The sequence below is a fragment of the Phocoena phocoena genome, chromosome 3, assembly GCF_963924675.1.
Source record: "Phocoena phocoena chromosome 3, mPhoPho1.1, whole genome shotgun sequence".
In the NCBI taxonomy this organism is placed as follows: Eukaryota; Metazoa; Chordata; class Mammalia; order Artiodactyla; family Phocoenidae; genus Phocoena; species Phocoena phocoena.
This window is the reverse complement of record NC_089221.1, coordinates 90,225,538-90,241,789: the sequence shown is the minus strand read 5'-3', so window position 1 is coordinate 90,241,789 and position 16,252 is coordinate 90,225,538. Positions and strand designations below refer to the sequence as shown.

Here is a 16,252-nt window from a genome sequence, read left to right as displayed (position 1 = left end):
TTCCAAGACCCACTTCTTGCTTCCATAGAAGAAAATGCTTTATTCTGATACTGTGTTAATTATATTGTCTTCCTTGCTCTGCCCTGGGAGTGGGGATCAGGTAAGTCTCACTCACTTCCTGTATCCCTGGAGTCTAGCACAGTCAATATTTGTTGAATAGATGACAGAGAAAATACAGGAAGGCTTTGGAGATGAGGTAATATCTCAGCTGAGTATTGAAGAATAAATAGGATTGAGATTATCCAATGTACAAAAGGAAAAATATATTCTCAGCTAAACTCATGGGCAAGTTCCTAAGAAGCAGGAAATAACCTGTGACTGAGGACACCCACGTGGCTCAGCATGGCTAAGAGGGGGGGTGTGAGGCAGGAAGTGATCTGAGGTAAGGGTGGACAAGCAGGGAGGAATCAGAGGACAAAAGCAAGGATGTGCCAGGCAAAGGAGGTTGGGCTGTACCTTTTGACAATGAATTGTCACTGAAGCATCTGAAAGCCAAGAAGAGACATGGGCAGACTCATATATTAGAAACCTAATTCTGTGGGTGAAATGGAGGACACCTGGAAGTGGCAAAGCTGGAAACAGGAAGACCAGTTGGAGGTCTTCATTAAAGCAGGAAACAAGAGTAAGGGGGACAGAGCGGGGGCGGGGGGGTGACTGTGCAGAGATACTAAAAAGGCACAGCTGACAGGCTTGTGGGGACTGACTGGACGACATGAACAGCAGACCGAAAGGCAGAGCACACAGTGGGCAGGAGCACTGGTTCTGGGGTGAGCCTTCCTGGTTCTGGTCCTCAGTCCACACTTAATTGCTGGGGGACCTTAGGTGCATTCCTTACCACCTCTGCATTGGTTTCCTCAGCAGTAGAATGAGAATAATGAAGGATCTTAACACATAGGGATGTTACAGGATGGGCTGAATGAACACATCTAAGTGTTTAGAACAAGCCTCCTACGGAGTACAGAGTAAGCATTCAATAGTGTTAGCTGTTACTGTTACCCTTAACTAGGGAAGAAGAATGAAATCGAGGTTGGAGCTTTAGATCTGGAAGCAGCCCACACACCTGGAAATTAAAACAACAGTGTGGCAGGGCATGCAAAATGAGGAGAACCAAAACGGTGCTACCCCACAGAAGAGAACTGGGATATTTAGGAAAGAGCAGAGGAGGGAGTCAGAGGGATGATGACAAAGGGATGTTCAGCAATGCAGGACTAGAACCAGGAGAAAGAGCTCTGGCTCACAGAAGACAAAAAAAAAAAAAAAAAAGGAAAGAATTTTAAGGAGAATGGAGTGAGTGGTCAGTGTCAATGCTGCAAAGAAATCCTCCCAGAGGACTGAAGAAGTATCCAACAGACACAGCGGCAGAGAAGTCCTCATGGCTTTTGCTTATAGCTGATGTAAATGAGAGGTGAAAGCAAAGCAAAGACACCTCAATCCAGATGAATGGGGATGGGATACATACTTTCTAAAATAAATGTACACCACTGCTTCAACTAGTAGAATCAAAGTTATTTTAGACACTGGTTTGATTCCTTTGAGAGACTGCTTTGATTCCTTTGATGAAATGCTATGTATCTTTAGGCTCTAAACTAAATCCAAATCTGTAATTTACTCTGAACATCACAAGACACACTGCAACTTCTCACTGCTCTGCAAATTTTACAGCAGGCTTTGGTTAAATAGCACAAAACCTGACCTGTATAAAATGTATAATAAATTAGCTAGTATAAGAACTTTAAAGGTATTTTTTTTTCTAGTGGACTCATAATGCAGAATGCATGTAAGTTTGCAAAATGTAAGTTTGGATTTGTATTACTTAAGAAAGTAATCTCAAACTTTTCTCTGATTTCAATAAGCAGAGATAGTTATAAGGACAGGGTAGAAGGTTCACTTAACTATAAACCTAGGAAAAAAGAAGTAAGAGAATGGTAGATTAGATAAAGACTTTGCGGTCTCAGCAAAGCAATGAAATCCAGCAATGCAGTGAAGACACAATATCTAATGGTACCCTTCCCCATTCACACATTTGGAGCCTTATATTATACCAAAAGGTCCACACAGAGAAGCTGGTCAAGATTCTGGCAAACACATAAACTGTTCTAGGTTCCAACAGCCCAGTGCGCTTCTCAATTGAACACTGGTCTCAACAGCAGAAGCAGATGCAATGTAAAAACTCTCAATGTCTCAGAGCCCAGAGAGGAAAAATGAATATGTAATATGCTGGGTGCTAGTCAAAGGAAACGCTAAGGCTAATGTTTCCGCTGTTTGACTCTGAATAGGGTTCACATTTTGATGTATTATAAACGTCATGCAGTACTTAACTGCATTTAGCCAAAAAGTATTCAAATAGAAAGCCTAAAAAGTAAAAAGAATGTTAGCATACCAGTCATTTTCAAAATAAAACAAGCGTAGATGGAAAATGTGCTGATTATAACAAGGTAGTTTCTTTTAAATTCATTGGATATGTGTTACAAGTAGGAACCATGACTATACTTGATTAAATTACTGAGTCACACAAAATAAAAAAGCTAGATGTTGTATGCATGGATCTCTCTTTAGTTAACCAGATTTTCATTTTTGAAAGTTGATAGAGCTGAATATTGCTGCCACAGGGGGGAAGAATCAAACAAGTCATTGCTAGCATAGATTATGAGGATCACTTGAGTTATGTTTCTGTTAAGTTCCCACAATCAACTGATATTCTTCAGGGACAATAAAAGCTTACACAGAACTCTGCTAGAATTAATAGGTTCTTCTCTTCAACAGGTAGCTTGCAAATTTAGGTACAGATATTTAATCCACAGACTCATCTTCAAAAAGAGAAAAACAAGCCATTGCATAAGCATTACAGTAGTAGTCCAAAAAATTCTATCATTAATGCCACTTAGTACAAGCTCAGAATTTTAAATAATGGGAGCAAACCTATGTATCTATTAAGCTTTTCTGTTTGTTTGTTTTGTTTTTTCTGGAACCCAGCTCTCCAACAAAGGATTTGAGGAGAAATACATCAGCTAGCTTTCTTGGTCGCAAGCAACACTGACTGACTGAACAGGAAATGTATTGGGGGACAGTCCTGGGTACACAGAACTGAGAACAGGCTAAAAGTCCAGGCTTAACAAAGGACTGGAAAAAAATGAGATGCCATGCTACAGGCATGACAGGGTCTGTGACACAGGACAGGAAGAATCTTGCGGATGCACCAGTGCTGTGAGGGCTGACCTGCAACCTCCCCTCCATTCTGCTTCCCTTCTTTCCATCTCTTTAGCCTCGCTTCACTCTAAAGGCTCAAAACCCTGGGAAATAATATATTGATTAGCTGAGTTCATCATCACTGACCTATCTGACCTGGGGCAGGACAATGAAGGATCTGACTTCCGTGTTTGGAGACCATTTCCTAAAAGGAAATCAGGTGAAATGGATGGGAAACAAAGTGTTTGGTTAGAAAAGGAAGGGCTTTGAGTCGAGTTACACTCTCTGTTTTGAAACAAATTCCAGGTGTGGATACATGTTATTGCTCATGGATGAATTAAAAAAAAGGAAAATGCTTGGACTTACAGACAACAATATAAAGAACCCAGAACTAAAGGGCAATTAAAAAGCATAGTTAAAACCAAGCATTTGAAGCCAGAAAAGAACAGGCTCCACACCATCGAGAACAATGTGAGGTGGGAAAGAAAACAAAAAACCTTGAGAAAAACCTCACATAATGCAGTAAATATAACCAAAAAATTAAAATGCATATGCCAAAGAGAGACCAGAGACTTAACAATTAGATAACTGAATTCTAAAACAAATGAAATAAAACCAGTAATTAATTAGTAAGAGCAAAAAAACATAAGCTGAAAAATATTCTGAATTGATAGATGGAAAATTAAATAAATTATACATACCCAGATATATGGCAAAAGTTTGGAATTTTAGGGATCAATGGCACTGTTTCTCAAAAATCTAAAGAATAAAAATTGTGCAGTACATATTCTCTGACCACAAGACATTAAAACCACCTTTTAACACCTAAAGTATAACTAAGAAAAAAACAGGAATTTGAAAATTTTCCTAACATACTCAAGTCAAAGAGAAAACAATACATACAGAATATTTAGGAAAAAAATAACATAAAAATGTGAAAGCTAATAAGAGCAGTAAAAAGGCAAACAGAGGGAGAAATGCTCCTTGTTAAAATAAATCAACTGGCCCATTTAGCATTAGTAAAAAACAGGTAGAAGGAATTAAATAAAAGCAGAAAAGTCAAGAGTAAATACCAGTAAAATATAAATATAATAGTTTTTTGGGGGGTACAAAAACCAACAGAAATAGTAAAAGCTTTAGCTGATCTAATTAAGATGAAGCAAAAAATCAGATTCCCCCAAATAATAAGAAAACAAACAAAAACAAGCAAACAAAATAACTACAGATGCAATAAAATCTTAAAATCTGAACAATCTGATTAAAACACTATAAAATTATAAGAAACTATGAAGTATTATTTGTACTCAAGGAGCAATATAAGACCTAGACAGACAAAAAAAATCTGTTTTAATCTCTAAACTTAGTAAAAGAAAAAATATGTATAGACAAACACCAATTCCGCAGGGTTTCACAGGGCAGTTCTTAATTTTTGGAACACTGCAAACCAGTAGGTAACTCGATTTAAAAGAAGGATTTGTGTGTGTGTGTATGTTAACCTAAACTAGCTGCTAACATTTCAACTTAAAAAGTCAAGACATTTTATGTAACATTTTGGAATCCCAGCTTGTCAAGAATAACTGGAAGAATATCCTGACAACTCTGGTTCCCGTGGCCACACATGGCAGGAGTGGAAGAAGGGGTAGTCCCTTTGGGTGTGGCAGTTACTCCTGGTACATTCAGGATCCTCAGATTCTTCAGCCTTCAGTTATGGCACCTTCCTGGCCACTCTTATAAGCATTTTAAGCATGCTCTCGGGGGGCGGGGGGATGTCTGATAGATAATAATGGAACATCAATTCTCTCTAAATTACCTTTAAACGTTTATGTCAATGTCTATCAAAATCCCCCCCCCCTTTTTTTTTTTTGATAGGGTAGGAAGAATTTAGCAAGTTAATTCTAAAGCTCTCTGGGAAAATTAAGTGGTCACTCATTAAAAGACCTTTTCAATAAAGAGAAACTAGAGGAGATTTAAACTGTCTGTTATTGAAACACATAAGGCCGCAACAATTACAGTTAAACAGAAAAGTCCATGAAACAGGTCAGAAAGCCCAGAAATCAATGCATATTGAAATGCAATAAAGATGGCACTTCAAGTCAGTAGAAAAGAATGGACTATGTAAGTCTTAGGGAAGCAGCACAGCACAACGTGCAAGGGAACAAACAGCCTGTGGGGCTGGACAGGCTGGACTGGATGGTAACTAGTGCAGCATGTGCAGCTGGGTGACCCTGGATGACAAGTGTCCTTATCTGTAAAATCAAGATAGTCATTATATCTACTTCACAGGATTGTTGCGAGGATTAGCAGTTATCATTTGCAAGGTACTTAAAATAGGAAGTAATACAGTAAGCACTGTATATGGGATGTTAAATAAGTAAAAGAAAGCAATTGATGCTAAGACAATCCTTAAAGTCCTGGGAGCAGGGAGGAGGGAGACATGGGGAGCAAAACCTCCCATCACACCACATTAAAAAAATAAACTGGAGGATTTATAAAAGTGAAAAATAAAAAACTAAATCGGGGAAAAAAAGACTATCTCATCTCTTGGATTGGGGAAGACTTTAAATATGACAGCATATTAAATATGACAGCAAAGTCAATCAAGAAAACAGATTAATAAGTCAATCAAGAAAACAGATTAATACATTTGACTACATAAATATTTTAAAAGTCTTTATATCAAACACTAAGAATTAAGAAGAAATATAAAGCTTCAGGAAAAATAAAGGTTGGTATGTATATAATAAATATTCTTACAAGTCAGTAAGAAAAAGTACATGATCAAGCAATTCAAAAAAAGCTCTGCCTGTATATATGAGAAAGCATGGAACACTATCACTAATCAAAAATTCACATTTTTCACCACTTAAATTGGTCAAACTTTTAGAAAAAATTATATTGTTGCCTAATATGCAGAGAAATTTGTACCTTTCTATATGGAAGACTGAAGAATACACTGAAACCCACCCTTCTAGGGGTCATTTTGATTATATGCTTCAAAAAATCTTTAAAATATTAAGCCCCTTTGACCTAGTAATTCCATTTCTAGGACAAAGATGGAACATAAGGATTTCAATGGAAAAGTTTCAAGTCACTTTTTCAGAGATGAACCAGAATCAAGGAAAAACATAATGTGAAGAAATATTTTAACTTTCAGATATAAAGCTAAGAATTTTCACGTTCTAAAAATTCAACACCTGTTTCACTGTATAATTAATGTTTAATATTACCAAATTAAAAAAAAACAGTTTTAAAAAACAAACCTTTTAACAGCATCCTTCTTCTGAATATCTATAGTTTCCCACCACTTTGAAAGGTAAGAGATCTCAGACCACATAAATTTCCTCCGTGGGTCTTCTTTCAACTTGATGACCATGTTATTAAAAATATGCTGAGTCTTCTCTCGAAAGTAGTCATCAAAAGTCTTCAACCAACCTAAATTAAGACACAAATATACCACAAAGGTCTGATTCATATGTCTGATTTAAACTGTCACATTCCATTGCATTACCCTTGCATAACCTCACGTTTCATTCATATAAAGACATATTTAAAAATTTAGCAAACGTTTTCAGTTAATGAAATTCCACTTAAATGGATGTGAGACTCAAAAAGCCACTAATAGGGCTTCCCTGGTGGCGCAGTGGTTGAGAGTCCGCCTGCTTATTCAGGGGACACGGGTGCGTGCCCCGGTCCGGGAAGATCCCACATGCCGCAGAGCGGCTGGGCCCGTGAGACATGGCCTCACGTCCGGACGTGTGCTCCCGCGTACCGCAAAAAAAAAAAAAAAAAAAAAAGCCACTAATATTGAAATGATAAAAATACTCTTAAAACTGTACAAATTCAGATATCAATGAGAAAAATGAAAAAGCCAAAAAGCATTTCATATGTAATTATAATATCTAATTCAACTATTTATAATTTATCTCTAATTTATGGAATTATATATATATATATATATATATATATATATATATATATACATTTTTTTTTTTTTTTTTTTTTTTGCTGTACTTGGGCCTCTCACTGTTGTGGCCTCTCCCGTTGCGGAGCACAGGCTCCGGACGCGCAGGCTCAGTGGCCATGGCTCAGGGGCCCGGCCGCTCTGCGGCATGTGGGATCTTCCCGGACCGGGGCACAAACCCGCGTGCCTTGCATCGGCAGGCGGACTCTCAACCACTGCGCCACCAGGGAAGCCCAATTTAAGGAATTTTTTAAATTAAAAAAATCTGAACAGTGTTGACAAGTTGACAGTAATATTCTCATAATATGGAATCAAAATTTTATCCTCTCTCATACCACATCTAAAATTTCCTATCCATTAAGTAACCTAAACTAAGAAAAAGAAAATCACAAGTACAAACTCTACTGAAAAGCCAGCAGCAGAGCAATAATCAAACAATAAATATGTACACATCTATGTAAAGTTGTTTTCAAAAAAGAATTGATGTTGACAACTTAGTTCTTTGACTTTTCCTACTGCATCTCAAAGATCCTGGAAACTTTATCTAAAGACATTTGCAAAAATAATAATAATAATAAAGACATTTGCAATTCAACTATAAAGAAATATTTTTAACAAGACCTATAGCTCCAAATACAGCCCCATCCAGCAGAGTAATAAAGCAACGTGATGAGTGGCTGAAGCAAAACATACACAGCCACCAATTCCACCTACTGGTGGGACACAAAATATACCCTGCTGAGCATATCCTCTTACCTATGAAATCTAAAAGGAAGGGGACTTTCTATAGAGATAGGCTTAACTACTGTGCTATTGTTACCAAGCCTCAAGCATGTGGGAGGTCTAAGATACAAGGGATACAACTGGCTATTTCTTTTGTCTGTCTACAATTAAGTGAATATTCAATGCATACTGTATTTGCTGGCAGAAAATAACAAAAACCTACGAGGGCTGAGCCGGCAATATACTATTCTGACAATGCAAATATGAGCCTCTAAAGGGCACTGCCAGTGTGACTATATTTCTCCCTTTTGCTTTAAGTGAACTCTATTCATTCTACGGTTATTTACTGAGCACCTACAAAGTGATGGGTATGAAGCTATGAGCCAAATAGGAATATAGTGTAAAATATTCTTTATAGGACTTTCTTGATCTGGAGCACTTTTAAGCTGGTTTGTCACCAAAGAATACTACCTGAATAAGTCAACTTTTTCATGTTTAAATAAAAAGCCTGTACCTACAGAAAACGCAAAGATGTCTCATAAAATAGTGGTTTACAAAGAATCCCATCTTGCTTCACAAAGGTACAACCTAGACCCTGTCCCAGAGCACTGAGGCCAGGATCCACATCTGGATTCCCAAAGAAAATTCAACCTATCCTTAAATGGAGATGCCCTAACTCCCTGTTGACCATGCAGCACCCCTGAGAGACAAAAAATATCAAGTGCTCAGACCTGAGCCCAGTATATAATATAGCAGTTAATAATAATAATAATAGCTGCTGCTACTATTATTATTATCATAATCATCATCAGTCTTTAATTGCCCCTTCCACATCTCTACAATCAAACTGGGTCAAAGGAGAAATAAAAGATATTCCTAACATCTAATTTTGAAAGAGTATACAATTTATTTAAAACATTAAATAAATTGCTCCACATCTTAAACATATTGGTTACCCAACACTTCAATTTGCATAGAATTCATTTTATGCCCCCATTATAGGCTGAATTGTGTCCCCTTGAAACTCATATGTTGAAGTCCTAACACCCAGTAACACCCACTTCAGAATGTGACTGCATTTGGACGTAAGGTCTTTAAAGAGATAATGAAGGTAAAATGAAGTCATGAGAATGGGCCTTAATCCAATACAGGCATAACTCGTTTTATTGCACTTTGCTTTATTTTGCTTCACAGGTGTTGCATGTTTTACAAATTGAAGGTTTGTGGCAACCATCTGTCAAACAAATCGATCAGTGCCATTTATCCAACAGCATTTACCCACTTTGTGTCTCTGTCACATTTTGGTAATTCTCATAATATTTCAAAAATTTTAATTATTATTATATTTGTTACCATGAACTGTAAGCAGTGATCTTTGATGTTGCTGCCGCAGTTGTTTTCGGGGCGCCACAAACCACACCCACATAAGACAGTGAACTTAAACAGTGTTCTGACTGCTCTACAGGCCATTCCCCATCTCTCTCCCTCCCCTCCAGCCTGCCTATTCCCTGATACAAAACAACAATGAAATTAGGCCAATGAATAACCCTGCAATGACCTCCAAGTGTTCAGTGAAAGGAAGAATCACATGTCTCTCACCTTTAATCAAAAGCTAGAAATGATTAAGCTTAGTGAGGAAGGCGTGTCGAAAGCTGAGAGAGACTAAAAGCTAGACCTCCTGCACCAAACAGTTAGCCAAGTTATGAATGCAAAGGAAAAGTTCTTGAAGGAAATGAAAACTGCTAACCAATCAACACATGAATGATAAGAATGCTAAACAACCTTATTGCTGATATAGAGAAAGTTTTTGTGGTCTGGATAGAAGATCAAACCAATCACGACCTTCCCTTAAGTCAAAGCCTAATAATCCAGAGCAAGGCCCTAACTCTCTTCAATTCTATGAAGGCTGAGAGAGTTGAGGAAGATAAAGAAGAAAAGTTTGAAGCTAGCAGAGGCTGGTTCATGAGGTTGAAAGAAATAAGCCAACTTCCTAACATAAAAGTGCAAGGTGAAGCAGCAAGTGCTGAAGCAAGATATCCAGAAAATTCTGGCTCAGATAATGAACGAAGGTGGCAACACTAAACAAGAGATTTTCAATGTAGATGAAACAGCCTTCTATGGGAAGAAGATGCCATCTCGGACTCTCTTAGCTAGAGAGGAGAAGTCAATGCCTGGCTTCAAAGCCTCAAAGGACAGGTTGACTGTCTTGTTATGGGCTAATGCAGCTGGTGACTAGTGAAGTTAAAGCCAATGTTCACTCACCATTCTGAAAATTCTAGGGCCCTTAAGAATTATGCTAAATCTACTCCACCTGTGCTCTATAAATGGAAGAGCAAAGCCTGGATAACAGCACATCTGTTTACAATACGGTTTACTCAATACTTTAAGCCCATTACTGAAACCGTGTACTCAGAAAAAAAGATTCCTTTCAAAATAGTACTGCTCATTAGCAATGGTCACCTGGTCACCCAAGAGCTCTGATGGAGATGTACAACGAGATTCACATTGGTTTCATGCCTGCTCACACAACATCCACTCTGCAGCTCATGGATCAAGTAGTAATTTTGACTTTCAAGTCTTATTCTTTAAGAAATACCTTTCATAAGACTATAGCTGCCATAGACGGTGATTCCTCTGCTGGGTCTAGGCAATCTTCTGGAAAGGATTTGCCATTCTAGATACCATTAAGGACCTCTGCGATTCATGGGAAGTGGTCAAAATATCAACATTAACAGGATTTTGGAATACGTTGATTCCAACCCTCAGGGATAACTTTGAGGGATTCAAGACTTCAGCAGAGGAAGTCACTGCAAATGTGGTGGAAAAAACATGAGAACCAGAATTAAATGTGGAGGCTGAAAATGACTGAATTGCTGCAATTTCCTGATAAAACTTTAAGGGATGAGGAGTTGCTCCTTATAGATGAGCAAAGAAGTGGTTTCTTAAGATGGAATCTACTCCTGATGAAGATGCTGTGAAGACTGTTGAAATAACAACTAAGGATTTAGAATATTATATAACTGTAGTTGATAAAGCAGCAGCGGAAAGGTTTGAAAGGACTGACTCCAATTTTTAAAGAAGTCTTACTTGTAAGCAAAACGCTATCAAGCAACATTGCATGCTACAGAGATATCATTCATGAAAGAAGGAGTCGACGCAGCAAACTTTACTGTAGTCTTATTTTAAGAAACTGCCACAGTCACCCCAGGCTTCAGCCGCCACCACCCTGATCGGTCAGCAGCCCGCAACATCGAGGCAAGACCCTCTACCGGCTGAAGACTCCGATGATGCCTAGCACTTTTAAGCAATAAAGTATCTATTAATTAAGGTCTGTATGTTGTGGTTTTTTAGACAATGTTATTGCACTTTGAATACAGTATAAACAAAACTTTTATATGCACTGGGAAAAAATTCGTGTGACTCACTTTATTGCAGTGGTCTCGAACCAAACCTGCAATACCTGCAAGGTACCATGTATGTCCTTCTAAGAAGAGGCATTTAGGGCATAGACACACACAGGGGGAAGCCCATGTAAAGACAAAGGGAGAAGAATGATCATCTACAAGCCAGGACAAGAGACCCATAGAAGAAACGAACCCTGCAGACACCTTGATTTTGGGCTTTTAGCCTCCAGAACTGTGAGGAAATAATTTTCTGTTGTTTAAGCCACCTGATCTGTGGTACTTTTTAAGGGCAGCCCTGGCGAACCAATATCACACTAGAAAACATAAGTGTTATTACTATCCAAAAAATGCAGAGAGAATCTACTTTACCAAACACCATCATAATACTTACTATACATCTACCTCTGTATTGCAAGACTGAGCTGAAATCAAATGTAAGTAACATCAATTTGTGTACCATGTTATTATATGTACTCAATAAGGACCATCTAAATTACTAAATGGCTCTACTAGAATTATGGTCCCTAAGACATCACATCTACTACCTAAATTTTAACAAAGGTCAAAATTAATCCCTAATTATTTGACTGATAACTCAATTAAAGAAAGGAACTATGAACAGAGGAATGCCTCCAAAATTAATTCAATAATAAAACACTAGAAACCTAGCAGAAGAGGCAAATTTAGAAAAAATAGTCTTTATGAAGATTAATAAGTGAAAGGGTTATTTTCTTAAATACAATTACTTATTTTCATCAGTTATACGTTGTTATGAACTCAGGCCATTTCAAAGAATAGTTTATCACAGGAGTTTTCATAGAGGAACTGATTAATCCATTCTGCCTTCAACAATCATGCAGAAAATATGTCAAAGATATTTACGTGAGCCAAAATACAAGCTCAGAGATGTCAACTTAAAAGTCTTGCATAAAACTCATCTATAATAGATACTACTATCACTATAATACAGCACAATTAATTAAGAATGAACTGAAAGATAGCCTCTTGCAGCTTTCAATATCGAGTAATATAACAGTAAATTAGCTTTTACTGCTCTTATACAATAGCATAATCAAGTATTCCTTTTTACATTGAATTGGCTCTTTCTTCTTCTAAATTACTGTAAAACTCCAATTGTATATCAACATGAGACCAATCACAAAGATAGTATTTTACAAAAAGTTGTATGGGATGAATTTTTGTGACATAAAATTATATTCCTACCTCTAGACTGAGTAATCTTGGGACATTCGGTTGCAAACTGATTTACTTAAGTGGTCAATTCACAGCCTTTTTCTTTCCCTTGAATACACTTGGAAATTGAACCAGGGCTAGAACAGCATTAATACTTTTCAATTTATTCTTTCTCATTCTAACAACACTATCACCCACAAAACACCTAATCACTATTTTAAATAAGTGCGGAAATATTAAAAACAAAGAGTACACAACTAGAAGTTCTATACAGCCAGCATAATTCCAAATTCACTATCACTATTTTATCATAAAATGTTTTTAAGTTCTAAAACAGAAAACTAATAAAGTTGAAAACTCTACTGCTTATTTTTAATGTGCATAAACAAATACACACTTAGTAATTGTTCACTAACAAAATACAATTTATTTTTTAAATTTTGGACCCAATCTAGCTTTGAAGTCTACAGACTTCGTGGAGACCTGATCCTCTTAAGGAACACTTCGTTTTATTTGGTTCAAGGGCATACACAGTACCACCCTTAGGACCTGGGCAAAGACTGCCCCACCCTGAGCACTGGACTCGAGAGGGCTCTCCCTATTCTTCCTCTGACCACATCCCTTTCCACATGATAAATCCACAGCGCAAAGAACTTGCCCGCCCAGTCTGTCCTACCCAGCCCTGCCCTTCTGAGTCCCCGAGACCCAGAAATCTGTGTCCAAACATCCCCAAGACAGCTTTCTGAGCCTCCCAGGGCCTTCTATAATGCCTTTACCTGCCAGGACAGTCGAACTTCCAGGTCGAACAGTCGAACTAGCCTGGGCAGTAGCCAAGGGGCTGCAGTTTGTAGGGGCGTGAGAAGAGTGCTGGGGTGTCTGCAAGAAGAGCCCCTCCTGCGTTAGGACAAGGCCAGGTCTGGGAGGAGAGGGGGCTGGGCCACCTGGAGGCTGGCTCTCCCCACAACACCAGCACATTCCAGTGGGGAAGTGGAGCCCAAGCAATCTAAACCCACACCTGGACTTCCGGATCTCTGAGCTATTTCTCAAGGGAGTAGGAAGAGACCTATTTTATTTAGCAATGTATTAGTTTGATTTATAACTTTTAAATGTTTAGACAGAGTGTCTGACAGCCTCCATGTACTTTTGCCCCAGGTCCTGCAAATTTTAGAAGCAAGCCTAGACACGTGCTACAACCTGAACTTCAAACGAGTCAGTTCTCATGAATCTAGCACCTGGTACAGTCTATAACAGCAAGAGTTCAGTAAGTGCTTGATAGATGAATGAAGTGTGGTGCCGAAAGGACTGGAAAAAAATGCAAGTGGAGTATAAATGCAAACTTACTACTTCAACTAGAAATGAACCAAAGGTCAAAGATACCACATACTATTAGCTCTGCTATGTTCACTCTCTGTTCTGATACTAACCTAATAATCTTTGAACAATATCTCTAAGTTCCTATTTTATATTTAAAAAGGCTCTGTCAGCCCTAAGATGATTTAAAAACACACATCCGGAAGAAGGCATGCTCCTCCAATCATTGTTACACTGTTAAGGTTTTAACTGCTACAATAATGATTTTTTAATGAGTACATTAATTCCACTCAAAAGTTAAATAGGTACCAACTGTTAAGAAAACATAAAAAGATTCTGAGTCAAAAATAATTATATCCAGATAATAAACATTGAAAAACTACAACATGCTTCAATTTATTTCCATTTTAACATAATATTCTCAAATTTAAAAATACAAGTAGAGTGCATTAAAAAATCTCCTTTATTTTAGTAATTAAGTTATTCTACATGTTCAACATGGACAACGGTTTCTTCCATCACTTGTCAAACCCTTCAATATTCGACTGCAACATCCAATCTTACACTTAAGGGGTCACATACAACTTTAATTGGTATTACCATAACTCACATGCTGATTAATTTTAATTCCAACATCTCTATTATAAAATAAGCTTATTTTCCCCCCCAATAAACTGTGGAAGAGTTCTAATTAACGTTCTGTTCTGGTTTATTCGTTCAAACACAAACCAAGCATCTAATAAGGGCAAAACGATAAAGCTAAGCTAAATGAAAACAGATTCTACAGTGAACGTATGAACCAAATGCCGTGGGAATAAAGAAATGGTAAATTCCTACCAGAAGGACAGAAGAGAGATTCTTAAATTAGATGTCATCTGGTTAGACAGAAAAGGTGGAAGTTCCAAATACGGAAGAGGATATGGAAAAGACACTAAGCCATGAAATTGTGTGTCAGTTTCAGGTAGCAGAAGGCAGTTGGGTATGGCTGCACTGCAGCTTACATGGTGGGAGCATGGTGAGATAAATAGAAGTAGAGGGTCAGATCACAGAAACCTTCTAAACGATCCTTGTTTCTCACCAAGAACTTAGGAGAGAGGAAGTTAAGGTATTCTGAGCTGTGTTTTCAAAAATAACTGGACTGTGAGTATAAAGGATAGACTAACAAGGTAAAGTAGAAGAAAAACAGAAATGAGGTCACTGCAATAATTCTGCTAAAATATGGTAATGGATCGCAGTGGAAACAAACAGAGGGAAATAAGAGGCCAAGGAGGCAAAATGAAGCGCCTTTACTAATTGACTTAAGTTTCCAGAAGAGAGTAGAGGGAGAGTCAAAGATGAAGCTGAGTCTTTGGAAACCTGCAAACCTGCTGATTCCTCTAAATGCTTTTAAACTCAGATTTTCGAAATAACCCAACCTTTTTGCCAGGTGATTCAGTGTCATCTAATAGTTTTTAAAGCATATCAGCTTCACTTCCATTAACTTGTTTGAGATACAGCATGTTTTTTGAACCCATGTAAGATGCTGTCACTGGAAATTCTATCCCACACCACAAGAACATATTTGCATTACTATTAGGACAGCTGGGGTTTTGTTCACCCCAGCTGTATATGTATAATGGCCAAATGTGACCTCTTACTGTACTGCTTTTCTAAATGCCCTTTAAAAGACCTGCATACCTTGATACCTGACACCTGCAATTGTGAGATCAACCTCTAAAATATTTTCTAAGTCGGTGCTAAAGTTACCTCCCTCTCTTGTTAAGAATTTCATCCATGAGTATCTACTCACACCAAATGAGGACACTTCAGGCCTAATAAGTCCTCTCCAAATAGAGTTTGGTTGTCTATAATATGAGAGACATGTATATTCTTTTGTGGCATTACTCTTAGGATATGTGAGGAGTCTATGTACTTAGCCTTATGAGTAACCCAATACTGGGCAAATAATCAAAGCTTCTAGAAGAAACCATTTAAAAGCTGGAAAATATGGCTTCTCAATCACTTTCTAATTGTAAAATATGTAGAACTGGTTTCTTCTGACTGTGCTTAACAGTATTTGAACAGAAAAGCTGTGAAATAACATTACACTGTGATGTCCTCACATGTTTTTGTTCTTTTTCACAAACTTTTTAAGAATAAGGATACATAAACAAATTCAGTTCAAATTATCATATAATAATAAATGCAAAAATCTGCTCTTAATTTTCAAAAAAAAAAAGGCTGAAAATCCTAATCACTCAATCGAGTCAATAAAAACTCTGCAGAAGAACTGCAAATGCATGAAAGAAAATTATTTTCCATTGTGACTCTTGGGCCTAGGTCTTCCTTCTGTTTTGGAGTCATACCACACAGGGGATTATTTTCTAACACTCATTTTACAAATTGCTTAACTAACAATATGCTGTCCAATTTTTCATTTAGTATACCTTATCTTCTCTCTACACACTGTGATTTCTTTGAAGGAAAATTAACT

At 37.5% G+C, this 16,252-nt stretch overlaps 1 protein-coding gene across 1 annotated transcript in view; it reads right to left on the bottom strand.

Moving 5' to 3' along the window:
- Window positions 1-16,252, bottom strand: part of MAN2A1 (mannosidase alpha class 2A member 1) — a 159,968-nt gene that overhangs the window by 107,190 nt on the left and 36,526 nt on the right. Inside the window, exon 4 of the mRNA XM_065873309.1 lies at window positions 6,447-6,618. Coding sequence (XP_065729381.1) covers window positions 6,447-6,618 — 172 coding nt within the window. The remainder of the gene's footprint in view (window positions 1-6,446; window positions 6,619-16,252) is intronic.